The sequence below is a fragment of the Oncorhynchus mykiss genome, chromosome 13 (genome assembly GCF_057628025.1).
Source record: "Oncorhynchus mykiss isolate SJ-2025 chromosome 13, ASM5762802v1, whole genome shotgun sequence".
Lineage (NCBI taxonomy): Eukaryota > Metazoa > Chordata > Actinopteri > Salmoniformes > Salmonidae > Oncorhynchus > Oncorhynchus mykiss.
The window spans coordinates 616,003-643,874 of record NC_143034.1 but is presented as its reverse complement, the minus strand read 5'-3'; the positions used below and the strand labels follow the sequence as shown (position 1 = coordinate 643,874).

The 27,872-nt window shown below is 47.9% G+C and overlaps 2 protein-coding genes across 5 annotated transcripts in view; one reads left to right on the top strand and one right to left on the bottom strand.

The window, feature by feature from the left end:
• The window catches only part of slc5a10 (solute carrier family 5 member 10), a 91,405-nt gene that overhangs the window by 35,330 nt on the left and 28,203 nt on the right, over window positions 1-27,872 (top strand). For all 3 annotated transcript variants that reach the window (XM_090194618.1, XM_090194619.1, XM_090194620.1), the window contains one exon: window positions 10,656-10,791. In XM_090194618.1, coding sequence (XP_090050744.1) covers window positions 10,656-10,791 — 136 coding nt within the window. The remainder of the gene's footprint in view (window positions 1-10,655; window positions 10,792-27,872) is intronic.
• Window positions 1-27,872, bottom strand: part of sack1gb (scaffolding CK1 anchoring protein Gb) — a 39,903-nt gene that overhangs the window by 4,744 nt on the left and 7,287 nt on the right. The window contains exons 3-5 of one of the 2 annotated variants that reach the window (XM_090194615.1): window positions 26,455-26,579; window positions 24,080-24,575; window positions 18,689-19,636 (exon numbers count right to left, since the gene is read on the bottom strand). In XM_090194615.1, coding sequence (XP_090050741.1) covers window positions 18,689-19,636; window positions 24,080-24,575; window positions 26,455-26,579 — 1,569 coding nt within the window. Of the gene's footprint in view, window positions 1-18,688; window positions 19,637-24,079; window positions 24,576-24,753; window positions 24,934-26,454; window positions 26,580-27,872 lie in introns of those variants that run through there. The other variant, XM_090194617.1, reaches the window with a different exon arrangement.

The following is a 27,872-nucleotide window of genomic DNA, read 5'->3' as shown; positions in this document are numbered from 1 at the left end:
TGACTACAGTTAGATCTACATACTAACACACTGCCCTGACCCTGACCCATACTGCCTGACTACAGTTAGATCTACATACTAACACCCTGCCCTGACCCTGACCCATACTGCCTGACTACAGTTAGATCTACATACTAACACACTGCCCTGACCCATACTGCCTGACTACAGTTAGATCTACATACTAACACACTGCCCTGACCCATACTGCCTGACTACAGTTAGATCTACATACTAACACACTGCCCTGACCCATACTGCCTGACTACAGTTAGATCTACATACTAACACACTGCCCTGACCCATACTGCCTGACTACAGTTAGATCTACATACTAACACACTGCCCTGACCCTGACCCATACTGCCTGACTACAGTTAGATCTACATACTAACACACTGCCCTGACCCTGACCCATACTGCCTGACTACAGTTAGATCTACATACTAACACCCTGCCCTGACCCATACTGCATGACTACAGTTAGATCGTCATACTAACACACTAACCTGACACATACTGCTTGACTACAGTTAGATCTACATACTAACACCCTGCCCTGACCCTGACCCATACTGCCTGACTACAGTTAGATCTACATACTAACACACTGCCCTGACCCTGACCCATACTGCCTGACTACAGTTAGATCTACATACTAACACCCTGCCCTGACCCTGACCCATACTGCCTGACTACAGTTAGATCTACATACTAACACACTGCCCTGACCCATACTGCCTGACTACAGTTAGATCTACATACTAACACACTGCCCTGACCCTGATCCATACTGCCTGACTACAGTTAGATCTACATACTAACACCCTGCCCTGATCCATACTGCCTGACTACAGTTAGATCTACATACTAACACACTGCCCTGACCCTGACCCATACTGCCTGACTACAGTTAGATCTACATACTAACACCCTGCCCTGACCCTGACCCATACTGCCTGACTACAGTTAGATCTACATACTAACACACTGCCCTGACCCATACTGCCTGACTACAGTTAGATCTACATACTAACACACTGCCCTGACCCATACTGCCTGACTACAGTTAGATCTACATACTAACACACTGCCCTGACCCTGACCCATACTGCCTGACTACAGTTAGATCTACATACTAACACACTGCCCTGACCCTGATCCATACTGCCTGACTACAGTTAGATCTACATACTAACACACTGCCTTGACCCTGACCCATACTGCCTGACTACAGTTAGATCTACATACTAACACACTGCCCTGACCCTGACCCATACTGCCTGACTACAGTTAGATCTACATACTAACACCCTGCCCTGACCCATACTGCCTGACTACAGTTAGATCTACATACTAACACCCTGCCCTGACCCATACTGCCTGACTACAGTTAGATCTACATACTACCACACTGCCCTGACCCATACTGCTTGACTACAGTTAGATCTACATACTAACACACTGCCCTGACCCTGATCCATACTGCCTGACTACAGTTAGATCTACATACTAACACACTGCCCTGACCCTGACCCATACTGCCTGACTACAGTTAGATCTACATACTAACACACTGTCCTGACCCTGACCCATACTGCCTGACTACAGTTAGATCTACATACTAACACACTGCCCTGACCCATACTGCCTGACTACAGTTAGATCTACATACTAACACACTGCCCTGACCCATACTGTCTGACTACAGTTAGATCTACATACTAACACACTGCCCTGACCCATACTGCCTGACTACAGTTAGATCTACATACTAACACACTGCCCTGACCCATACTGCCTGACTACAGTTAGATCTACATACTAACACACTGCCCTGACCCATACTGCCTGACTACAGTTAGATCTACATACTAACACACTGCCCTGACCCTGATCCATACTGCCTGACTACAGTTAGATCTACATACTAACACACTGTCCTGACCCTGACCCATACTGCCTGACTACAGTTAGATCTACATACTAACACACTGCCCTGATCCATACTGCCTGACTACAGTTAGATCTACATACTAACACACTGCCCTGATCCATACTGCCTGACTACAGTTAGATCTACATACTAACACACTGTCCTGACCCTGACCCATACTGCCTGACTACAGTTAGATCTACATACTAACACCCTGCCCTGACCCATACTGCCTGACTACAGTTAGATCTACATACTAACACCCTGCCCTGACCCATACTGCCTGACTACAGTTAGATCTACATACTAACACACTGCCCTGACCCATACTGCCTGACTACAGTTAGATCTACATACTAACACACTGCCCTGACCCATACTGCCTGACTACAGTTAGATCTACATACTAACACACTGCCCTGACCCATACTGCCTGACTACAGTTAGATCTACATACTAACACCCTGCCCTGACCCTGACCCATACTGCCTGACTACAGTTAGATCTACATACTAACACACTGCCCTGACCCTGACCCATACTGCCTGACTACAGTTAGATCTACATACTAACACACTGCCCTGACCCATACTGCCTGACTACAGTTAGATCTACATACTAACACACTGCCCTGACCCATACTGCCTGACTACAGTTAGATCTACATACTAACACACTGCCCTGACCCTGATCCATACTGCCTGACTACAGTTAGATCTACATACTAACACACTGCCCTGACCCATACTGCCTGACTACAGTTAGATCTACATACTAACACCCTGCCCTGACCCTGACCCATACTGCCTGACTACAGTTAGATCTACATACTAACACACTGCCCTGACCCTGACCCATACTGCCTGACTACAGTTAGATCTACATACTAACACACTGCCCTGACCCTGACCCATACTGCCTGACTACAGTTAGATCTACATACTAACACACTGCCCTGACCCATACTGCCTGACTACAGTTAGATCTACATACTAACACACTGCCCTGACCCATACTGCCTGACTACAGTTAGATCTACATACTAACACACTGCCCTGACCCTGACCCATACTGCCTGACTACAGTTAGATCTACATACTAACACACTGCCCTGACCCATACTGCCTGACTACAGTTAGATCTACATACTAACACACTGCCCTGACCCATACTGCCTGACTACAGTTAGATCTACATACTAACACCCTGCCCTGACCCATACTGCCTGACTACAGTTAGATCTACATACTAACACACTGCCCTGACCCTGACCCATACTGCCTGACTACAGTTAGATCTACATACTAACACACTGTCCTGACCCTGACCCATACTGCCTGACTACAGTTAGATCTACATACTAACACCCTGCCCTGACCCTGACCCATACTGCCTGACTACAGTTAGATCTACATACTAACACACTGCCCTGACCCTGACCCATACTGCCTGACTACAGTTAGATCTACATACTAACACCCTGCCCTGACCCTGACCCATACTGCCTGACTACAGTTAGATCTACATACTAACACACTGCCCTGACCCATACTGCCTGACTACAGTTAGATCGACATACTAACACACTAACCTGACACATACTGCTTGACTACAGTTAGATCTACATACTAACACCCTGCCCTGACCCTGATCCATACTGCCTGACTACAGTTAGATCTACATACTAACACACTGCCCTGACCCATACTGCCTGACTACAGTTAGATCTACATACTAACACACTGCCCTGACCCATACTGCCTGACTACAGTTAGATCTACATACTAACACACTGCCCTGACCCTGACCCATACTGCCTGACTACAGTTAGATCTACATACTAACACACTGTCCTGACCCATACTGCCTGACTACAGTTAGATCTACATACTAACACACTGCCCTGACCCTGATCCATACTGCCTGACTACAGTTAGATCTACATACTAACACACTGCCCTGACCCATACTGCCTGACTACAGTTAGATCTACATACTAACACACTGCCCTGACCCTGATCCATACTGCCTGACTACAGTTAGATCTACATACTAACACACTGCCCTGACCCTGATCCATACTGCCTGACTACAGTTAGATCTACATACTAACACACTGCCCTGACCCTGACCCATACTGCCTGACTACAGTTAGATCTACATACTAACACACTGCCCTGACCCATACTGCCTGACTACAGTTAGATCTACATACTAACACCCTGCCCTGACCCATACTGCCTGACTACAGTTAGATCTACATACTAACACACTGCCCTGACCCATACTGCCTGACTACAGTTAGATCTACATACTAACACACTGCCCTGACCCATACTGCCTGACTACAGTTAGATCTACATACTAACACCCTGCCCTGACCCTGACCCATACTGCCTGACTACAGTTAGATCTACATACTAACACACTGCCCTGACCCATACTGCCTGACTACAGTTAGATCTACATACTAACACACTGCCCTGACCCATACTGCCTGACTACAGTTAGATCTACATACTAACACACTGCCCTGACCCATACTGCCTGACTACAGTTAGATCTACATACTAACACACTGCCCTGACCCATACTGCCTGACTACAGTTAGATCTACATACTAACACACTGCCCTGACCCTGATCCATACTGCCTGACTACAGTTAGATCTACATACTAACACACTGCCCTGACCCATACTGCCTGACTACAGTTAGATCGACATACTAACACACTGCCCTGACCCATACTGCCTGACTACAGTTAGATCGACATACTAACACACTAACCTGACACATACTGCCTGACTACAGTTAGATCTACATACTTACACACTGCCCTGACCCTGATCCATACTGCCTGACTACAGTTAGATCTACATACTAACACACTGCCCTGACCCATACTGCCTGACTACAGTTAGATCTACATACTAACACACTGCCCTGACCCTGACCCATACTGCCTGACTACAGTTAGATCTACATACTAACACCCTGCCCTGACCCATACTGCCTGACTACAGTTAGATCTACATACTAACACACTGCCCTGACCCATACTGCCTGACTACAGTTAGATCTACATACTAACACACTAACCTGACACATACTGCCTGACTACAGTTAGATCTACATACTAACACCCTGCCCTGACCCTGACCCATACTGCCTGACTACAGTTAGATCTACATACTAACACACTGCCCTGACCCATACTGCCTGACTACAGTTAGATCTACATACTAACACACTGCCCTGACCCTGACCCATACTGCCTGACTACAGTTAGATCTACATACTAACACACTGCCCTGACCCATACTGCCTGACTACAGTTAGATCTACATACTAACACACTGCCCTGACCCATACTGCCTGACTACAGTTAGATCTACATACTAACACACTGCCCTGACCCTGACCCATACTGCCTGACTACAGTTAGATCTACATACTAACACACTGCCCTGACCCATACTGCCTGACTGCAGTTAGATCTACATACTAACACCCTGCCCTGACCCTGACCCATACTGCCTGACTACAGTTAGATCTACATACTAACACCCTGCCCTGACCCTGACCCATACTGCCTGACTACAGTTAGATCTACATACTAACACACTGCCCTGACCCTGATCCATACTGCCTGACTACAGTTAGATCTACATACTAACACCCTGACCCTGACCCATACTGCCTGACTACAGTTAGATCTACATACTAACACCCTGCCCTGACCCTGATCCATACTGCCTGACTACAGTTAGATCTACATACTAACACACTGCCCTGACCCATACTGCCTGACTACAGTTAGATCTACATACTAACACACTGCCCTGACCCTGACCCATACTGCCTGACTACAGTTAGATCTACATACTAACACACTGCCCTGACCCTGACCCATACTGCCTGACTACAGTTAGATCTACATACTAACACACTGCCCTGACCCTGACCCATACTGCCTGACTACAGTTAGATCTACATACTAACACACTGCCCTGACCCATACTGCCTGACTACAGTTAGATCTACATACTAACACACTGTCCTGACCCTGACCCATACTGCCTGACTACAGTTAGATCTACATACTAACACCCTGCCCTGACCCTGACCCATACTGCCTGACTACAGTTAGATCTACATACTAACACACTGCCCTGACCCATACTGCCTGACTACAGTTAGATCTACATACTAACACCCTGTCCTGACCCTGACCCATACTGCCTGACTACAGTTAGATCTACATACTAACACCCTGTCCTGACCCTGACCCATACTGCCTGACTACAGTTAGATCTACATACTAACACACTGCCCTGACCCATACTGCCTGACTACAGTTAGATCTACATACTAACACACTGCCCTGACCCTGACCCATACTGCCTGACTACAGTTAGATCTACATACTAACACACTGCCCTGACCCTGACCCATACTGCCTGACTACAGTTAGATCTACATACTAACACCCTGCCCTGACCCATACTGCCTGACTACAGTTAGATCTACATACTAACACACTGTCCTGACCCTGATCCATACTGCCTGACTACAGTTAGATCTACATACTAACACCCTGCCCTGACCCATACTGCCTGACTACAGTTAGATCTACATACTAACACCCTGCCCTGACCCTGACCCATACTGCCTGACTACAGTTAGATCTACATACTAACACACTGCCCTGACCCATACTGCCTGACTACAGTTAGATCTACATACTAACACACTGCCCTGACCCTGATCCATACTGCCTGACTACAGTTAGATCTACATACTAACACACTGCCCTGACCCTGACCCATACTGCCTGACTACAGTTAGATCTACATACTAACACACTGCCCTGACCCATACTGCCTGACTACAGTTAGATCTACATACTAACACACTGCCCTGACCCTGACCCATACTGCCTGACTACAGTTAGATCTACATACTAACACCCTGCCCTGACCCATACTGCCTGACTACAGTTAGATCTACATACTAACACACTGCCCTGACCCATACTGCCTGACTACAGTTAGATCTACATACTAACACACTGCCCTGACCCATACTGCCTGACTACAGTTAGATCTACATACTAACACCCTGCCCTGACCCATACTGCCTGACTACAGTTAGATCTACATACTAACACACTGCCCTGACCCATACTGCCTGACTACAGTTAGATCTACATACTAACACACTGCCCTGACCCTGACCCATACTGCCTGACTACAGTTAGATCTACATACTAACACACTGCCCTGACCCTGATCCATACTGCCTGACTACAGTTAGATCTACATACTAACACACTGCCCTGACCCTGACCCATACTGCCTGACTACAGTTAGATCTACATACTAACACACTGCCCTGACCCATACTGCCTGACTACAGTTAGATCTACATACTAACACACTGCCCTGACCCTGACCCATACTGCCTGACTACAGTTAGATCTACATACTAACACCCTGCCCTGACCCATACTGCCTGACTACAGTTAGATCTACATACTAACACACTGCCCTGACCCATACTGCCTGACTACAGTTAGATCTACATACTAACACCCTGCCCTGACCCATACTGCCTGACTACAGTTAGATCTACATACTAACACACTGCCCTGACCCTGACCCATACTGCCTGACTACAGTTAGATCTACATACTAACACACTGCCCTGACCCATACTGCCTGACTACAGTTAGATCTACATACTAACACACTGCCCTGACCCATACTGCCTGACTACAGTTAGATCTACATACTAACACCCTGCCCTGACCCATACTGCCTGACTACAGTTAGATCTACATACTAACACACTGCCCTGACCCATACTGCCTGACTACAGTTAGATCTACATACTAACACACTGCCCTGACCCTGACCCATACTGCCTGACTACAGTTAGATCTACATACTAACACCCTGCCCTGACCCATACTGCCTGACTACAGTTAGATCTACATACTAACACACTGTCCTGACCCTGACCCATACTGCCTGACTACAGTTAGATCTACATACTAACACCCTGCCCTGACCCTGACCCATACTGCCTGACTACAGTTAGATCTACATACTAACACACTGCCCTGACCCATACTGCCTGACTACAGTTAGATCTACATACTAACACACTGCCCTGACCCTGACCCATACTGCCTGACTACAGTTAGATCTACATACTAACACACTGCCCTGACCCTGACCCATACTGCCTGACTACAGTTAGATCTACATACTAACACCCTGCCCTGACCCATACTGCCTGACTACAGTTAGATCTACATACTAACACACTGCCCTGACCCATACTGCCTGACTACAGTTAGATCTACATACTAACACCCTGCCCTGACCCTGACCCATACTGCCTGACTACAGTTAGATCTACATACTAACACCCTGCCCTGACCCATACTGCCTGACTACAGTTAGATCTACATACTAACACCCTGCCCTGACCCATACTGCCTGACTACAGTTAGATCTACATACTAACACCCTGCCCTGACCCTGACCCATACTGCCTGACTACAGTTAGATCTACATACTAACACACTGCCCTGACCCATACTGCCTGACTACAGTTAGATCTACATACTAACACACTGCCCTGACCCTGATCCATACTGCCTGACTACAGTTAGATCTACATACTAACACACTGCCCTGACCCTGACCCATACTGCCTGACTACAGTTAGATCTACATACTAACACCCTGCCCTGACCCTGACCCATACTGCCTGACTACAGTTAGATCTACATACTAACACACTGCCCTGACCCATACTGCCTGACTACAGTTAGATCTACATACTAACACACTGCCCTGACCCTGACCCATACTGCCTGACTACAGTTAGATCTACATACTAACACACTGCCCTGACCCTGACCCATACTGCCTGACTACAGTTAGATCTACATACTAACACCCTGCCCTGACCCATACTGCCTGACTACAGTTAGATCTACATACTAACACACTGCCCTGACCCATACTGCCTGACTACAGTTAGATCTACATACTAACACACTGCCCTGACCCATACTGCCTGACTACAGTTAGATCTACATACTAACACCCTGCCCTGACCCTGACCCATACTGCCTGACTACAGTTAGATCTACATACTAACACCCTGCCCTGACCCATACTGCCTGACTACAGTTAGATCTACATACTAACACCCTGCCCTGACCCATACTGCCTGACTACAGTTAGATCTACATACTAACACCCTGCCCTGACCCTGACCCATACTGCCTGACTACAGTTAGATCTACATACTAACACACTGCCCTGACCCATACTGCCTGACTACAGTTAGATCTACATACTAACACACTGCCCTGACCCTGATCCATACTGCCTGACTACAGTTAGATCTACATACTAACACACTGCCCTGACCCTGATCCATACTGCCTGACTACAGTTAGATCTACATACTAACACACTGCCCTGACCCTGACCCATACTGCCTGACTACAGTTAGATCTACATACTAACACACTGCCCTGACCCATACTGCCTGACTACAGTTAGATCTACATACTAACACACTGCCCTGACCCTGACCCATACTGCCTGACTACAGTTAGATCTACATACTAACACACTGCCCTGACCCTGATCCATACTGCCTGACTACAGTTAGATCTACATACTAACACACTGCCCTGACCCTGACCCATACTGCCTGACTACAGTTAGATCTACATACTAACACACTGCCCTGACCCTGACCCATACTGCCTGACTACAGTTAGATCTACATACTAACACACTGCCCTGACCCATACTGCCTGACTACAGTTAGATCTACATACTAACACACTGCCCTGACCCTGACCCATACTGCCTGACTACAGTTAGATCTACATACTAACACACTGCCCTGACCCTGACCCATACTGCCTGACTACAGTTAGATCTACATACTAACACCCTGCCCTGACCCATACTGCCTGACTACAGTTAGATCTACATACTAACACCCTGCCCTGACCCATACTGCCTGACTACAGTTAGATCTACATACTAACACACTGCCCTGACCCATACTGCCTGACTACAGTTAGATCTACATACTAACACACTGCCCTGACCCATACTGCCTGACTACAGTTAGATCTACATACTAACACACTGTCCTGACCCTGACCCATACTGCCTGACTACAGTTAGATCTACATACTAACACCCTGCCCTGACCCATACTGCCTGACTACAGTTAGATCTACATACTAACACACTGCCCTGACCCATACTGCCTGACTACAGTTAGATCTACATACTAACACACTGTCCTGACCCTGACCCATACTGCCTGACTACAGTTAGATCTACATACTAACACCCTGCCCTGACCCATACTGCCTGACTACAGTTAGATCTACATACTAACACACTGTCCTGACCCTGACCCATACTGCCTGACTACAGTTAGATCTACATACTAACACCCTGCCCTGACCCATACTGCCTGACTACAGTTAGATCTACATACTAACACACTGCCCTGACCCTGACCCATACTGCCTGACTCGTGTCACCGTTCAGTTAACGTCCAGACAGTTATTACACAGGACTGTTTCTATTGGTCATGAAGACACTCTTTATTTTCTCAAACATTCGTGTGTGTGTGTGTGTGTGTGTGTGTCTGTGTGTGTTTAGGTCATCGTGCAGAGGTCCCTGTCAGCTAAGAACCTGTCTCATGCCAAAGGAGCTTCTATCCTGGCGTCCTACCTCAAGATGTTACCCTTCATATTCATCATACTTCCAGGCATGATCAGCAGAGCTCTGTACCCAGGTAACACACAGCCCTCTGTACCCAGGTAACACACAGCCCTCTGTACCCAGGTAACACACAGCCCTCTGTACCCAGGTAACACACAGCCCTCTGTACCCAGGTAACACACAGCCCTCTGTACCCAGGTAACACCCAACCCTCTGTACCCAGGTAACACACAGCCCTCTGTACCCAGGTAACACACAGCCCTCTGTACCCAGGTAACACACATCCCTCTGTACCCAGGTAACACCCAGCCCTCTGTACCCAGGTAACACACAGCCCTCTGTACCCAGGTAACACACAGCCCTCTGTACCCAGGTAACACACAGCCCTCTGTACCCAGGTATCAACTAGTAAAATACAGTAGACCTAGAACGTCCATCATCAACTAGTAAAATACAGTAGACCTAGACCTTCCATCAACTAGTAAAATACAGTAGACCTTCCATCATCAACTAGTAAAATACAGTAGACCTTCCATCATCAACTAGTAAAATACAGTAGACCTTCCATCATCAACTAGTAAAATACAGTAGACCTAGAACGTCCATCATCAACTAGTAAAATACAGTAGACCTAGAACTTCCATCATCAACTAGTAAAATACAGTAGACCTAGAACTTCCATCATCAACTAGTAAAATACAGTAGAACTAGAACTTCCACCATCAACTAGTAAAATACAGTAGAACTAGAACTTCCATCATCAACTAGTAAAATACAGTAGACCTTCCATCATCAACTAGTAAAATACAGTAGACCTAGAACTTCCATCATCAACTAGTAAAATACAGTAGACCTTCCATCATCAACTAGTAAAATACAGTAGACCTAGAACGTCCATCATCAACTAGTAAAATACAGTAGACCTAGAACTTCCATCATCAACTAGTAAAATACAGTAGACCTAGAACTTCCATCATCAACTAGTAAAATACAGTAGAACTAGAACTTCCACCATCAACTAGTAAAATACAGTAGAACTAGAACTTCCATCATCAACTAGTAAAATACAGTAGACCTTCCATCATCAACTAGTAAAATACAGTAGACCTTCCATCATCAACTAGTAAAATACAGTAGACCTAGAACTTCCACCATCAACTAGTAAAATACAGTAGACCTAGAACTTCCATCATCAACTAGTAAAATACAGTAGACCTAGAACTTCCATCATCAACTAGTAAAATACAGTAGACCTTCCATCATCAACTAGTAAAATACAGTAGACCTTCCATCATCAACTAGTAAAATACAGTAGACCTAGAACTTCCATCATCAACTAGTAAAATACAGTAGACCTTCCATCATCAACTAGTAAAATACAGTAGACCTAGAACTTCCACCATCAACTAGTAAAATACAGTAGACCTAGAACTTCCATCATCAACTAGTAAAATACAGTAGACCTAGAACTTCCATCATCAACTAGTAAAATACAGTAGACCTTCCATCATCAACTAGTAAAATACAGTAGACCTTCCATCATCAACTAGTAAAATACAGTAGACCTAGAACTTCCATCATCAACTAGTAAAATACAGTAGACCTTCCATCATCAACTAGTAAAATACAGTAGACCTAGAACTTCCACCATCAACTAGTAAAATACAGTAGACCTAGAACTTCCATCATCAACTAGTAAAATACAGTAGACCTAGAACTTCCATCATCAACTAGTAAAATACAGTAGACCTTCCATCATCAACTAGTAAAATACAGTAGACCTTCCATCATCAACTAGTAAAATACAGTAGACCTAGAACTTCCATCATCAACTAGTAAAATACAGTAGACCTAGAACTTCCATCATCAACTAGTAAAATACAGTAGACCTTCCATCATCAACTAGTAAAATACAGTAGACCTAGAACTTCCACCATCAACTAGTAAAATACAGTAGAACCTGAAGTCAACAAATAAAAACAGTAGTATCTACTCCGTCTGTCTGCCTCCCTTTCCATCTGTCTTGAGTTGAGCTATTGCTAGTGATGTGCAACATTGTATCAAATCATCACTTGGGCTGGACCAACACTGTGGATAGTGATGTGCAACATTGTATCAATCAGCCTATTCCGGGCCCTCAGAGTTTCCTGCTCAGGACAGTTTTTTTCTCTCCACTGGATATACACTTCCGTTCAAAAGTTTGGGGTCACTTAGAAATGTTTTAGCTAATCCAAGTGTATCATTTTAAAAGGCTAATTGATCATTAGAAAACCCTTTTGCAATTATGTTAGCACGGCTGAAAACTGTTGTTCTGATTAAAAAAGCAATAAAACTGGCCTTATTTAGACTAGTTGAGTATCTGGAGCATCAGCATTTGTGGGTTCGATTACAGACTCAAAATGGCCAGAAACAAATAACTTTCTTCTGAAACTCGTCAGTCTATTCTTGTTCTGAGAAATGAAGGCTTTTCCATGTGAGAAATGAAGGCTGTTCCATGTGAGAAATGAAGGCTGTTCCATGTGAGAAATGAAGGCTTTTCCATGTGAGAAATGAAGGCTATTCCATGTGAGAAATGAAGGCTGTTCCATGTGAGAAATGAAGGCTGTTCCATGTGAGAAATGAAGGCTGTTCCATGTGAGAAATGGCCAAGAAACTGAAGATCTCGTACAACGCTACTCCCTTCACAGAACAGCGCAAACTGGCTCTAACCAGAATAGAAAGAGGGGTGGGAGGCCCCGGTGCACAACTGAGCAAGAGGACAAGTACATTAGAGTGTCTAGTTTGAGAAACAGACGCCTCACAAGTCCTCAACTGGCAGCTTCATTAAATAGTACCCGCAAAACACCAGTCTCAACGTCAACAGTGAAGAGGCAACTCCGGGATGCTGGCCTTCTAGACAGAGTTATAAAGAAAAAGCCATATCTCAGACTGGCCAATAAAAAGAAAAGATTAAGATGGGCAAAACAACAGACACTGGACAGAGATATGGCTTTTTCTTTGTAACTAACCAATAATTTATTGACGTTCTAAGAACAGAAAACCTCAGAAGAAAACATTCTCAGAACCATAATAAAACGTTCTCAGAACCTCCCTGCATCCTAAACATTCTCAGAACCTCCCTGCATCCTAAACATTCTCAGAACCTCCCTGCATCCTAAACATTCTCAAAACCTCCCTGCATCCTAAACATTCTCAGAACCTCCCTGCATCCTAAACATTCTCAGAACCTCCCTGCATCCTAAACATTCTCAGAACCTCCCTGCATCCTAAACATTCTCAGTACCTCCCTGCATCCTAAACATTCTCAGAACCTCCCTGCATCCTAAACATTCTCAGAACCTCCCTGCATCCTAAACGTTCTCAGAACCTCCCTGCATCCTAAACATTCTCAGAACCTCCCTGCAACCTAAACATTTTAGTTCCCAGAACAGGCTAAATGTTCTCTTCCTTCTCAGAATGATTCAAACACGTTTAGTTTTACTGGTCAGGAAACGTATGGCTTCGTTCACAGAACCAATTGGAAACAAAAACAGGTTCATTTCCACAACCTCCAAGGAACCAACGATATAACCGGAGATCTGAGCAAAACAGTGTTCCTCTGTCTCAGTATGTGTATCTCTTTATTTAACTAGGCAAAACAGTGCTCCTCTGTCTCAGTATGTGTATCTCTTTATTTAACTAGGCAAAACAGTGCTCATCTGTCTCAGTATGTGTATCTCTTTATTTAACTAGGCAAAACAGTGCTCCTCTGTCTCAGTATGTGTATCTCTTTATTTAACTAGGCAAAACAGTGCTCCTCTGTCTCAGTATGCGAAGACCATGTATCTCTATCCATTAATTTATTTAACTAGGCAAGTCAGCTAAGAACAAATTGTTATTTACAATCACGGCCTACACCAGCCAAACCCGGACGGCGCAGGGCCAATCACGGCCTACACCAGCCAAACCCGGACGGCGCTGGGCCAATCACGGCCTACACCAGCCAAACCCGGACGGCGCAGGGCCAATCACGGCTTACACCAGCAAAACCCGGACGGCGCAGGGCCAATCACGGCCTACACCAGCCAAACCCGGACGGCGCAGGGCCAATCACGGCCTACACCAGCCAAAACCCGGACGGCGCTGGGCCAATCACGGCCTACACCAGCCAAAACCCGGACGGCGCAGGGCCGATCACGGCCAGTTGTGATTCAGCGTGGTTATTTGGAGGTTTTTCAATAACTTCCTTTAAACTTTCAATAAGATTTAATTAACACAGAGCACATATTGAACACATGGACATTTATCTGCTTAGGTATTAGTCATGCAAACACATTTATTTTTATTGTGGCACAAAGTCAGTGAGATTTGAACCTATGAGCTTGTGTTCTCTATCCCTGGAATTAGTCCACTGGGCCACCAGGATGGAGCTAACATGCCATGTTTGTTTATGCATACAAAGCTGTTCATTTTGGTCTATTCAAACAGACCACATTTCAAAGGAAACGAGCACTATGAACATCAGGTGTAGCCAGTTAGTGGGCTTGGCAACACACCTGAACACACTTAACTAGAGGATAGAGAGAGTTTTGTCAAGGCTGAGAACAGAATGTAGATGTCTTGAAATAACTTTCTTAGAACATGACTAAATAGAACCATGAGAAAACCTGCAGAAAACATGCTGAAGGACTGGCATTACCACTGAAGAACGTTGCTTCTTAACATTCTCTGAACGTTCTGGGAACATGACTAAATAGAACTATGAGAAAACCTGCAGAAAAAGTGATGCTGAAGGACTGAAATTCCCACAGTAGGACGTTGTTTTTTAGTGTTCTCTAAAACTATTCCCCATGTCAAATCAGTTGGAGAACATTCCTAATACACATTAGATGGGCTCTCTTCCTCCCCCTCTCTCCTCTTTCTCCCCCTCTCTCCTCTTCCTCCCTCTCTCTCCTCTTCCTCCCTCTCTCCCTTTCACACACAGCTAATGTTCTCTCTCTCTGCTGCTCACTAAAGTAATTAGTAACACCTCATGCTGAAACTGAACTGCAGATGTGAGAGTGTGTGTGTTAGGGTTTAATACCGGTGGCCGGTATCCCGGGACTTCCCCACCCAGCTCCTTCCTGTTTCCCGAGAAAAATAATGACGGGTCCCGTGGACCAATAATATACCATTTCTATGCAACCATACAAAATGTGTGAATAGCTTCATGAACCAGACATATCAACTCTTCATTAACCAGACATATCAACTCTTCATCAACCAGACATATCAACTCTTCATCAACCAGACATATCACCTCTTCATTAACCAGACATATCAACTCTGGCTGCATCAACCAGACATATCAATTCTCTGGCTGCATTAACCAGACATATCAACTCTTCATTAACCAGACATATCAACTCTTCATTAACCAGACATATCAACTCTCTGGCTGCATCAACCAGACATATCAACTCTTCATTAACCAGACATATCAACTCTTCATTAACCAGACATATCAACTCTTCATTAACCAGACATATCAACTCTCTGGCTGCATTAACCAGACATATCAACTCTTCATTAACCAGACATATCAACTCTCTGGCTGCATTAACCAGACATATCAACTCTTCATTAACCAGACATATCAACTCTTCATTAACCAGACATATCAACTCTTCATTAACCAGACATATCAACTCTTCATTAACCAGACATATCAACTCTTCATCAACCAGACATATCAACTCTTCATTAACCAGACATATCAACTCTTCATCAACCAGACATATCAACTCTTCATTAACCAGACATATCAACTCTTCATTAACCAGACATATCAACTCTTCATTAACCAGACATATCAACTCTTCATCAACCAGACATATCAACTCTTCATCAACCAGACATATCAACTCTTCATTAACCAGACATATCAACTCTTCATTAACCAGACATATCAACTCTTCATTAACCAGACATATCAACTCTTCATTAACCAGACATATCAACTCTTCATTAACCAGACATATCAACTCTTCATTAACCAGACATATCAACTCTTCATTAACCAGTCATATCAACTCTTCATTAACAGAACATAAAGTCCGAAAGTATTCAGACCCCTTTCCTTTTTTCATATTTTGTTTTTGTTATTTTTCTGGTCCTCTCCTAGTGAGGGTTATTAACCCACGGTGTCTCCACCTGTCTGATGTGTCTGTTGACCCCTAGGTCTAATCTGGTCCTCTCCTAGTGAGGGTTATTAACCCACGGTGTCTCCACCTGTCTGATGTGTCTGTTGACCCCTAGGTCTAATCTGGTCCTCTCCTAGTGAGGGTTATTAACCCACGGTGTCTCCACCTGTCTGATGTGTCTGTTGACCCCTAGGTCTAATCTGGTCCTCTCCTAGTGAGGGTTATTAACCCACGGTGTCTCCACCTGTCTGATGTGTCTGTTGACCCCTAGGTCTAATCTGGTCCTCTCCTAGTGAGGGTTATTAACCCACGGTGTCTCCACCTGTCTGATGTGTCTGTTGACCCCTAGGTCTAATCTGGTCCTCTCCTAGTGAGGGTTATTAACCCACGGTGTCTCCACCTGTCTGATGTGTCTGTTGACCCCTAGGTCTAATCTGGTCCTCTCCTAGTGAGGGTTATTAACCCACGGTGTCTCCACCTGTCTGATGTGTCTGTTGACCCCTAGGTCTAATCTGGTCCTCTCCTAGTGAGGGTTATTAACCCACGGTGTCTCCACCTGTCTGATGTGTCTGTTGACCCCTAGGTCTAATCTGGTCCTCTCCTAGTGAGGGTTATTAACCCACGGTGTCTCCACCTGTCTGATGTGTCTGTTGACCCCTAGGTCTAATCTGGTCCTCTCCTAGTGAGGGTTATTAACCCACGGTGTCTCCACCTGTCTGATGTGTCTGTTGACCCCTAGGTCTAATCTGGTCCTCTCCTAGTGAGGGTTATTAACCCACGGTGTCTCCACCTGTCTGATGTGTCTGTTGACCCCTAGGTCTAGTCTGGTCCTCTCCTAGTGAGGGTTATTAACCCACGGTGTCTCCACCTGTCTGATGTGTCTGTTGACCCCTAGGTCTAATCTGGTCCTCTCCTAGTGAGGGTTATTAACCCACGGTGTCTCCACCTGTCTGATGTGTCTGTTGACCCCTAGGTCTAATCTGGTCCTCTCCTAGTGAGGGTTATTAACCCACGGTGTCTCCACCTGTCTGATGTGTCTGTTGACCCCTAGGTCTAATCTGGTCCTCTCCTAGTGAGGGTTATTAACCCACGGTGTCTCCACCTGTCTGATGTGTCTGTTGACCCCTAGGTCTAATCTGGTCCTCTCCTAGTGAGGGTTATTAACCCACGGTGTCTCCACCTGTCTGATGTGTCTGTTGACCCCTAGGTCTAATCTGGTCCTCTCCTAGTGAGGGTTATTAACCCACGGTGTCTCCACCTGTCTGATGTGTCTGTTGACCCCTAGGTCTAATCTGGTCCTCTCCTAGTGAGGGTTATTAACCCACGGTGTCTCCACCTGTCTGATGTGTCTGTTGACCCCTAGGTCTAATCTGGTCCTCTCCTAGTGAGGGTTATTAACCCACGGTGTCTCCACCTGTCTGATGTGTCTGTTGACCCCTAGGTCTAATCTGGTCCTCTCCTAGTGAGGGTTATTAACCCACGGTGTCTCCACCTGTCTGATGTGTCTGTTGACCCCTAGGTCTAATCTGGTCCTCTCCTAGTGAGGGTTATTAACCCACGGTGTCTCCACCTGTCTGATGTGTCTGTTGACCCCTAGGTCTAATCTGGTCCTCTCCTAGTGAGGGTTATTAACCCACGGTGTCTCCACCTGTCTGATGTGTCTGTTGACCCCTAGGTCTAATCTGGTCCTCTCCTAGTGAGGGTTATTAACCCACGGTGTCTCCACCTGTCTGATGTGTCTGTTGACCCCTAGGTCTAATCTGGTCCTCTCCTAGTGAGGGTTATTAACCCACGGTGTGGGTGTCTCACCTGTCCGATGTGTCTGTGTGGCTGAGGGCGTGTCTGTTGACCCCTTCTGTCCTGTGATTGGCTCATTAGAACTCCCCTGTCGTCTGATTGGCTGTGAGGCCGAAGGTCCAGCATGCTCTGGGAGAACCTCGCCATCACATTGACCCCATTTCCATGACGATGACCCTTGCCAACCTGGCCCAACTCTGCTGTTAACCCATTGGCCACCGGCGAGGATTCTGTGGGTTCTGATTCGTTGCACTCGTAGTATAAGTCGTCAGACGACGTGTTATTGGCTGTCTGGTCACATAGCGCCGTGATGCTGTCATTATCGTCATGACTACTGTTGCCCCGCCTCCCCTCTAGCCCCTCCTCCACCCACTCCTCCTCCTCTAGCCACTCCTCCTCAAGCCCTTCCTCCTCCTCCTCTTTCTCGTCTCTCTGCCCATGGCGGGACTTGGTATCCATCAGTGTTTCCGATTGGCTAATGGAGGCAGGCGGTGTCCCTGATTGGCTTTCGGTCCTGGGGACCAGGCTGACCTGTGGTTGGCCAGACTGGTGAGAATGGGCAGGGCTAATGAGGAGCTGCAGGGTGCGAGGTTTAGGGACTGGAGGGGCGGAGGGGTTTATGTCAGGTGTATCAGGGTGTTGTGTATCAGGTGTATCAGGGTTCTGTGTATCAGGCGTATCAGGGTTCTGTGTATCGGGGTTCTGTGTATCAGGCGTGTCAGGGTTCTGTGTATCAGGGTTCTGTGTATCAGGCGTATCAGGGTTCTGTGTATCGGGGTTCTGTGTATCAGGCGTGTCAGGGTTCTGTGTATCAGGGTTCTGTGTATCAGGCGTCTGTTTGTCGTGCTGTGTATTCCGTAGAGTAGCAGTCTCAGGTAGGGGTTTCTCAGGCAGGCTGAAGGGAGAGCTGAACCTGATGGCCTGGCTGGTCTCAAACTGTTGACTTCTCTGGAGGTGGACCTGTTAACAGTCAGAAACATTATCAGTCAGGTCCTACACATGTTACATGTGTTAGAGAAAGGGTGAGGAGAAAGGGTTAGGAGAAAGGGTTAGGGTGAGGAGAGAGGGTTAGGGTGAGGAGAAAAGGTTAGGAGAAAGGGTTAGGGTGAGGAGAGCGGGTTAGTGTGAGGAGAGAGGGTTAGGGTGAGGAGAAAGGGTTAGGAGAAAGGGTGAGGAGAAAGGGTTAGGGTGAGGAGAGAGGGTTAGGGTGAGGAGAAAGGGTTAGGAGAAAGGGTGAGGAGAAAGGGTTAGGGTGAGGAGAAAGGGTTAGGGTGAGGAGAAAGGGTGAGGAGAAAGGGTTAGGGTGAGGAGAAAGGGTGAGGAGAAAGGGTTAGGGTGAGGAGAAAGGGTGAGGAGAAAGGGTTAGGGTGAGGAGAAATGGTTAGGGTGAGGAGAGAGGGTGAGGCGAAAGGGTGAGGAGAGAGGGTTAGGGTGAGGAGAAAGGGATAGGAGAGAGGGATAGGAGAGAGGGTTAGGGTGAGGAGAAAGGGTGAGGGTGAGGAGAGAGGGTGAGGAGAAAGGGTTAGGGTGAGGAGAAAGGGTTAGGGTGAGGAGAAAGGGTTAGGGTGAGGAAGAGAGGGTTAGGGTGAGGAGAGAGGGTGAGGAGAGAGGGTTAGGGTGAGGAGAAAGGGTGAGGAGAAAGGGTTAGGGTGAGGAGAAAGGGTTAGGGTGAGGAAAAGAGGTTTAGGGTGAGGAGAGAGGGTGAGGAGAGAGGGTTAGGGTGAGGAGAAAGGGTGAGGAGAAAGGGTGAGGAGAAAGGGTAAGGAGAGAGGGTTAGGGTGAGGAGAGAGGGTTAGGGTGAGGAGAGAGGGTTAGGGTGAGGAGAGAGGGTTAGGAGAAAGGGTTAGGGTGAGGAAGAGAGGGTTAGGGTGAGGAAGAGAGGGTTAGGGTGAGGAAGAGAGGGTTAGGGTGAGGAAGAGAGGGTTAGGGTGAGGAAGAGAGGGTTAGGAGAAAGGGTTAGGGTGAGGAGAGAAAGGTTGGGGTGAGGAGAAAGGGTGAGGAGAAAGGGTTAGGGTGAGGAGAGAGGGTGAGGGTGAGGAGAAAGGGTGAGGAGAAAGGGTTAGGGTGAGGAGAAAGGGTGAGGAGAAAGGGTTAGGGTGAGGAGAAAGGGTGAGGAGAAAGGGTTAGGGTGAGGAGAAAGGGTGAGGAGAAAGGGTTAGGGTGAGGAGAAAGGGTTAGGGTGAGGAGAAGGGGTTAGGGTGAGGAGAGAGGGTTAGGGTGAGCAGAGAGGGTTAGGGTGAGGAGAGAGGGTTAGGGTGAGGAGAGAGGGTTAGGGTGAGGAGAGAGGGTTAGGGTGAGGAGAGAGGGTTAGGGTGAGGAGAAAGGGTTAGGAGAAAGGGTGAGGAGAAAGGGTTAGGGTGAGGAGAGAGGGTTAGGGTGAGGAGAAAGGGTTAGGAGAAAGGGTGAGGAGAAAGGGTTAGGGTGAGGAGAAAGGGTTAGGGTGAGGAGAAAGGGTTAGGAGAAAGGGTTAGGGTGAGGAGAAAGGGTGAGGAGAAAGGGTTAGGGTGAGGAGAAAGGGTGAGGAGAAAGGGTTAGGGTGAGGAGAAATGGTTAGGGTGAGGAGAGAGGGTGAGGCGAAAGGGTGAGGAGAGAGGGTTAGGGTGAGGAGAAAGGGATAGGAGAGAGGGATAGGAGAGAGGGTTAGGGTGAGGAGAAAGGGTGAGGGTGAGGAGAGAGGGTGAGGAGAAAGGGTTAGGGTGAGGAGAAAGGGTTAGGGTGAGGAGAAAGGGTTAGGGTGAGGAAGAGAGGGTTAGGGTGAGGAGAGAGGGTGAGGAGAGAGGGTTAGGGTGAGGAGAAAGGGTGAGGAGAAAGGGTTAGGGTGAGGAGAAAGGGTTAGGGTGAGGAAAAGAGGTTTAGGGTGAGGAGAGAGGGTGAGGAGAGAGGGTTAGGGTGAGGAGAAAGGGTGAGGAGAAAGGGTGAGGAGAAAGGGTAAGGAGAGAGGGTTAGGGTGAGGAGAGAGGGTTAGGGTGAGGAGAGAGGGTTAGGGTGAGGAGAGAGGGTTAGGGTGAGGAAGAGAGGGTTAGGGTGAGGAGAGAGGGTTAGGAGAAAGGGTTAGGGTGAGGAAGAGAGGGTTAGGGTGAGGAAGAGAGGGTTAGGGTGAGGAAGAGAGGGTTAGGGTGAGGAAGAGAGGGTTAGGGTGAGGAGAAAGGGTTAGGAGAAAGGGTTAGGGTGAGGAGAGAAAGGTTGGGGTGAGGAGAAAGGGTGAGGAGAAAGGGTTAGGGTGAGGAGAGAGGGTGAGGGTGAGGAGAAAGGGTGAGGAGAAAGGGTTAGGGTGAGGAGAAAGGGTGAGGAGAAAGGGTTAGGGTGAGGAGAAAGGGTGAGGAGAAAGGGTTAGGGTGAGGAGAGAGGGTTAGGGTGAGGAGAAGGGGTTAGGGTGAGCAGAGAGGGTTAGGGTGAGCAGAGAGGGTTAGGGTGAGGAGAGAGGGTTAGGGTGAGGAGAAAGGGTGAGGAGAAAGGGTGAGGAGAAAGGGTGAGGAGAAAGGGTGAGGAGAAAGGGTTAGGAGAAAGGGTTAGGAGAAAGGGTTAGGAGAAAGGGTTAGGAGAAAGGGTTAGGAGAAAGGGTTAGGAGAAAGGGTTAGGAGAAAGGGTTAGGAGAAAGGGTTAGGGTGAGGAGAAAGGGTGAGGGTGAGGAGAAAGGGTAAGGAGAAAGGGTGAGGAGAAAGGGTGAGGAGAGAGGGTTAGGGTGAGGAGAAAGGGTGAGGAGAAAGGGTGAGGAGAAAGGGTTAGGGTGAGGAGAAAGGGTTAGGGTGAGGAGAAAGGGTTAGGAGAAAGGGTTAGGGTGAGGAGAAAGGGTTAGGGGAAAGGGTTAGGGTGAGGAGAAAGGGTGAGGAGAAAGGGTTAGGGTGAGGAGAAAGGGTTAGGGGAAAGGGTTAGGGTGAGGAGAAAGGGTGAGGAGAAAGGGTGAGGAGAAAGGGTTAGGGTGAGGAGAAAGGGTGAGGGTGAGGAGAAAGGGTGAGGAGAAAGGGTGAGGAGAAAGGGTTAGGGTGAGGAGAAAGGGTGAGGAGAAAGGGTTAGGGGAAGGGGTTAGGGTGAGGAGAAAGTGTTAGGGTGAGGAGAAAGGGTGAGGAGAAAGGGTTAGGGTGAGGAGAGAGGGTTAGGGTGAGGAGAAGGGGTTAGGGTGAGGAGAGAGGGTTAGGGTGAGGAGAAAGGGTGAGGAGAAAGGGTGAGGAGAAAGGGTGAGGAGAAAGGGTGAGGAGAAAGGGTGAGGAGAAAGGGTTAGGGTGAGGAGAGAGGGTTAGGGTGAGGAGAAAGGGTGAGGAGAAAGGGTTAGGGTGAGGAGAAAGGGTTAGGAGAAAGGGTGAGGAGAAAGGGTTAGGGTGAGGAGAAAGGGTTAGGGTGAGGAGAAAGGGTGAGGAGAAAGGGTTAGGGTGAGGAGAAAGGGTTAGGAGAAAGGGTGGGGAGAAAGGGTTAGGGTGAGGAGAAAGGGTAAGGAGAAAGGGTGAGGAGAAAGGGTGAGGAGAGAGGGTTAGGGTGAGGAGAAAGGGTTAGGGTGAGGAGAAAGGGTTAGGGTGAGGAGAAAGGGTTAGGGGAAAGGGTGAGGAGAAAGGGTTAGGGTGAGGAGAAAGGGTTAGGGTGAGGAGAAAGGGTTAGGGTGAGGAGAAAGGGTTAGGAGAAAGGGTGAGGAGAAAGGGTTAGGGTGAGGAGAAAGGGTTAGGGTGAGGAGAAAGGGTGAGGAGAAAGGGTTAGGGTGAGGAGAGAGGGTTAGGGTGAGGAGAGAGGGTGAGGGTGAGGAGAAAGGGTAAGGAGAAAGGGTGAGGAGAAAGGGTGAGGAGAGAGGGTTAGGGTGAGGAGAAAGGGTGAGGAGAAAGGGTTAGGTGAGGAGAAAGGGTTAGGGTGAGGAGAAAGGGTTAGGAGAAGGGTGAGGAGAAAGGGTTAGGGTGAGGAGAAAGGGTTAGGGTGAGGAGAAAGGGTGAGGAGAAAGGGTGAGGAGAAAGGGTGAGGAGAAAGGGTTAGGGTGAGGAGAAAGGGTTAGGGTGAGGAGAAAGGGTTAGGAGAAAGGGTGAGGAGAAAGGGTTAGGGTGAGGAGAAAGGGTTAGGGTGAGGAGAAAGGGTTAGGAGAAAGGGTGAGGAGAAAGGGTTAGGGTGAGGAGAAAGGGTTAGGGTGAGGAGAAAGGGTGAGGAGAAAGGGTTAGGGTGAGGAGAAAGGGTGAGGAGAAAGGGTTAGGGGAAAGGGTTAGGGTGAGGAGAAAGTGTTAGGGTGAGGAGAAAGTGTTAGGGTGAGGAGAAAGGGTTAGGGGAAAGGGTTAGGGTGAGGAGAAAGGGTGAGGAGAAAGGGTTAGGGTGAGGGGAAAGGGTTAGGGTGAGGAGAAAGGGTTAGGGTGAGGAGAAAGGGTTAGGGTGAGGGAAAAGGGTGAGGGTGAGGAGAAAGGGTTAGGGTGAGGGAAACAGTATAGAGTAACAAACCTGTTGGGGGCGGGACGCGTCTCTCACGTTGATGAAGCCAATCACGTCGCGGGGGGGGTCTGGCTCCGGCCAGGTGGGCAGGTATGGGATCAGGTACGCCTTCTCCAGATTGGCTAGTCCTGGGTGGAGGGGCGGGGCCTCCACTGGCTCTCTGGCAGGCTTTAGAACCCGTCCCAGAGGATTTTGGGTAGTGGAGTTCTTGTTGCTAGAGTCGTTAGCAGAGCTAGCTGGGCTAGCATTGTTAGCTTTAGCCTGTGACGTAACTAGTGCGTATTTAGGGTTGATTAGTTTCCTAGCAACGGCTGCGGAGACCGGGGCAGGGGTGGCGATGGGGGTGAGGTCAGGGATAGGCTCCTCCTCCAGCGGAATCTTGGCGAGGGACACACCCCTAGAGGTCATGTAGAGATCACGGAACTGTTTGTCGAACGTCTCAACTGCCTGACCGCTCAGAACCGTGATCAAGTTCCGGTCCAGACGAGACGCCGACCACGTGAAGCTGAGGAGAGAGAACATACAGGGTCAGGGTACCTGTATGATCCAGTCACGGCTCTGTCTACCAGCATGCATCTCTGACTGAGAGGGTCAGGGGTCAGGGTACCTGTATGATCCAGTCACAGCTCTGTCTCCGTCTATCAGCATGCATCTCTGACTGAGAGGGTCAGGGGTCAGGGTACCTGTATGATCCAGTCACAGCTCTGTCTCCGTCTATCAGCATGTATCTCTGACTGAGAGGGTCAGGGTACCTGTATGATCCAGTCACAGCTCTGTCTCCGTCTATCAGCATGTATCTCTGACTGAGAGGGTCAGGGGTCAGGGTACCTGTATGATCCAGTCACAGCTCTGTCTCCGTCTATCAGCATGCATCTCTGACTGAGAGGGTCAGAGGTCAGGGTACCTGTATGATCCAGTCACAGCTCTGTCTCCGTCTATCAGCATGTATCTCTGACTGAGAGGGTCAGAGGTCAGGGTACCTGTATGATCTAGTCACGGCTCTGTCTACCAGCATGCATCTCTGACTGAGAGGGTCAGGGGTCAGGGTACCTGTATGATCCAGTCACAGCTCTGTCTCCGTCTATCAGCATGCATCTCTGACTGAGAGGGTCAGGGGTCAGGGTACCTGTATGATCCAGTCACAGCTCTGTCTCCGTCTATCAGCATGCATCTCTGACTGAGAGGGTCAGAGGTCAGGGTACCTGTATGATCCAGTCACAGCTCTGTCTCCGTCTATCAGCATGTATCTCTGACTGAGAGGGTCAGGGGTCAGGGTACCTGTATGATCCAGTCACAGCTCTGTCTCTGTCTATCAGCATGTATCTCTGACTGAGAGGGTCAGAGGTCAGGGTACCTGTATGATCCAGTCACAGCTCTGTCTCCGTCTATCAGCATGTATCTCTGACTGAGAGGGTCAGGGTACCTGTATGATCCAGTCACAGCTCTGTCTCCGTCTATCAGCATGCATCTCTGACTGAGAGGGTCAGGGGTCAGGGTACCTGTATGATCCAGTCACAGCTCTGTCTCCGTCTATCAGCATGTATCTCTGACTGAGAGGGTCAGGGGTCAGGGTACCTGTATGATCCAGTCACAGCTCTGTCTCCGTCTATCAGCATGTATCTCTGACTGAGAGGGTCAGAGGTCAGGGTACCTGTATGATCCAGTCACAGCTCTGCCTCCGTCTATCAGCATGTATCTCTGACTGAGAGGGTCAGGGGTCAGGGTACCTGTATGATCCAGTCACAGCTCTGTCTACCAGCATGCATCTCTGACTGAGAGGGTCAGGGGTCAGGGTACCTGTATGATCCAGTCACAGCTCTGTCTCCGTCTATCAGCATGCATCTCTGACTGAGAGGGTCAGGGGTCAGGGTACCTGTATGATCCAGTCACAGCTCTGTCTCCGTCTATCAGCATGTATCTCTGACTGAGAGGGTCAGGGTACCTGTATGATCCAGTCACAGCTCTGTCTCCGTCTATCAGCATGTATCTCTGACTGAGAGGGTCAGGGGTCAGGGTACCTGTATGATCCAGTCACAGCTCTGTCTCCGTCTATCAGCATGTATCTCTGACTGAGAGGGTCAGGGGTCAGGGTACCTGTATGATCCAGTCACAGCTCTGTCTCCGTCTATCAGCATGTATCTCTGACTGAGAGGGTCAGGGTACCTGTATGATCCAGTCACAGCTCTGTCTCCGTCTATCAGCATGTATCTCTGACTGAGAGGGTCAGGGGTCAGGGTACCTGTATGATCCAGTCACAGCTCTGTCTCCGTCTATCAGCATGTATCTCTGACTGAGAGGGTCAGGGGTCAGGGTACCTGTATGATCCAGTCACAGCTCTGTCTCCGTCTATCAGCATGTATCTCTGACTGAGAGGGTCAGGGTACCTGTATGATCCAGTCACAGCTCTGTCTCCGTCTATCAGCATGTATCTCTGACTGAGAGAACCTCGGACCTTCTGAGCCGAGCGAGTGTAGAACTCTACGCCTTCACTACATCGCACACGCAGGTTCTAGAGGACAGAGAACACACACACACACACACATTAATATACACACACATTAATACACACACACACACACACATACACACATACAGACATACACACACATAAATCCATGTTATGACCTGTTGCAGTACACAGTTAACAGACACCCTGCAGTTCCACTGAAAACCAGATAATTACAAAGTATTACATATTACATGACACTGGGGAGAAAACGGGGTCAAAGTAACTCAAATAATTACTATATAAAAACATTATATATATATATATATATATATATATATATATATATATATATATATATATATATATATATATAAATATATATATATATATATAACATTATTTAATACAACAACACAAAATCTTTAAAAAATAAACCTGCAGTATTCTGAAACTTAAGTCTGGTGTGTGTGTGGTGTTAATCTCTCTAATAAGGGTGTGGCGTTAGGCGGAGCAATGCCTCTTGGGTAATATTGCTTTACCAAAGGAAAATGTCCCCAGTGCAGTAAAACTAGAGATGGAGGGATAGGCGTGGGGGTGGGAGAAAATGGGGAGGGGGAGAGAAGAGAACAGGGGAGGGAGAGAGAAGAGAACAGCGGAGAGAGAGAAGGGGAAGGGATAGAGAAGAGAACAGCGGAGAGAGAGAAGAGGGGAGGGAGAGAGAAGAGAACAGCGGAGAGAGAGAAGGGGAAGGGATAGAGAAGAGAACAGCGGAGAGAGAGAAGAGGGGAGGGAGAGAGAAGAGAACAGCGGAGAGAGAGAAGGGGGAGGGAGAGAGAAGAGAACAGCGGCGAGAGAGAAGGGGGAGGGAGAGAGAAGAGAACAGCGGAGAGAGAGAAGGGGGAGGGAGAGAGAAGAGAACAGCGGAGAGAGAGAAGGGGAAGGGATAGAGAAGAGAACAGCGGAGAGAGAGAAGAGGGGAGGGAGAGAGAAGAGAACAGCGGAGAGAGAGAAGGGGGAGGGAGAGAGAAGAGAACAGCGGAGAGAGAGAAGGGGGAGGGAGAGAGAAGAGAACAGCGGAGAGAGAGAAGGGGGAGGGAGAGTGAAGAGAACAGGGGAGGGAGAGAAGGGGGAGGGAGAGAGAAGAGAACAGCAGAGAGAGAGAAGGGGGAGGGAGAGAGAAGAGAACAGCGGAGAGAGAGAAGGGGGAGGGAGAGAGAAGAGAACAGCGGAGAGAGAGAGAAGGGGGAGGGAGAGAGAAGAGAACAGCGGAGAGAGAGACGGGGGAGGGAGAAAGAAGGGGGAGGGAGAGAAAAGAGAACAGCGGAGAGAGAGAAGGGGGAGGAAGAGAGAAGA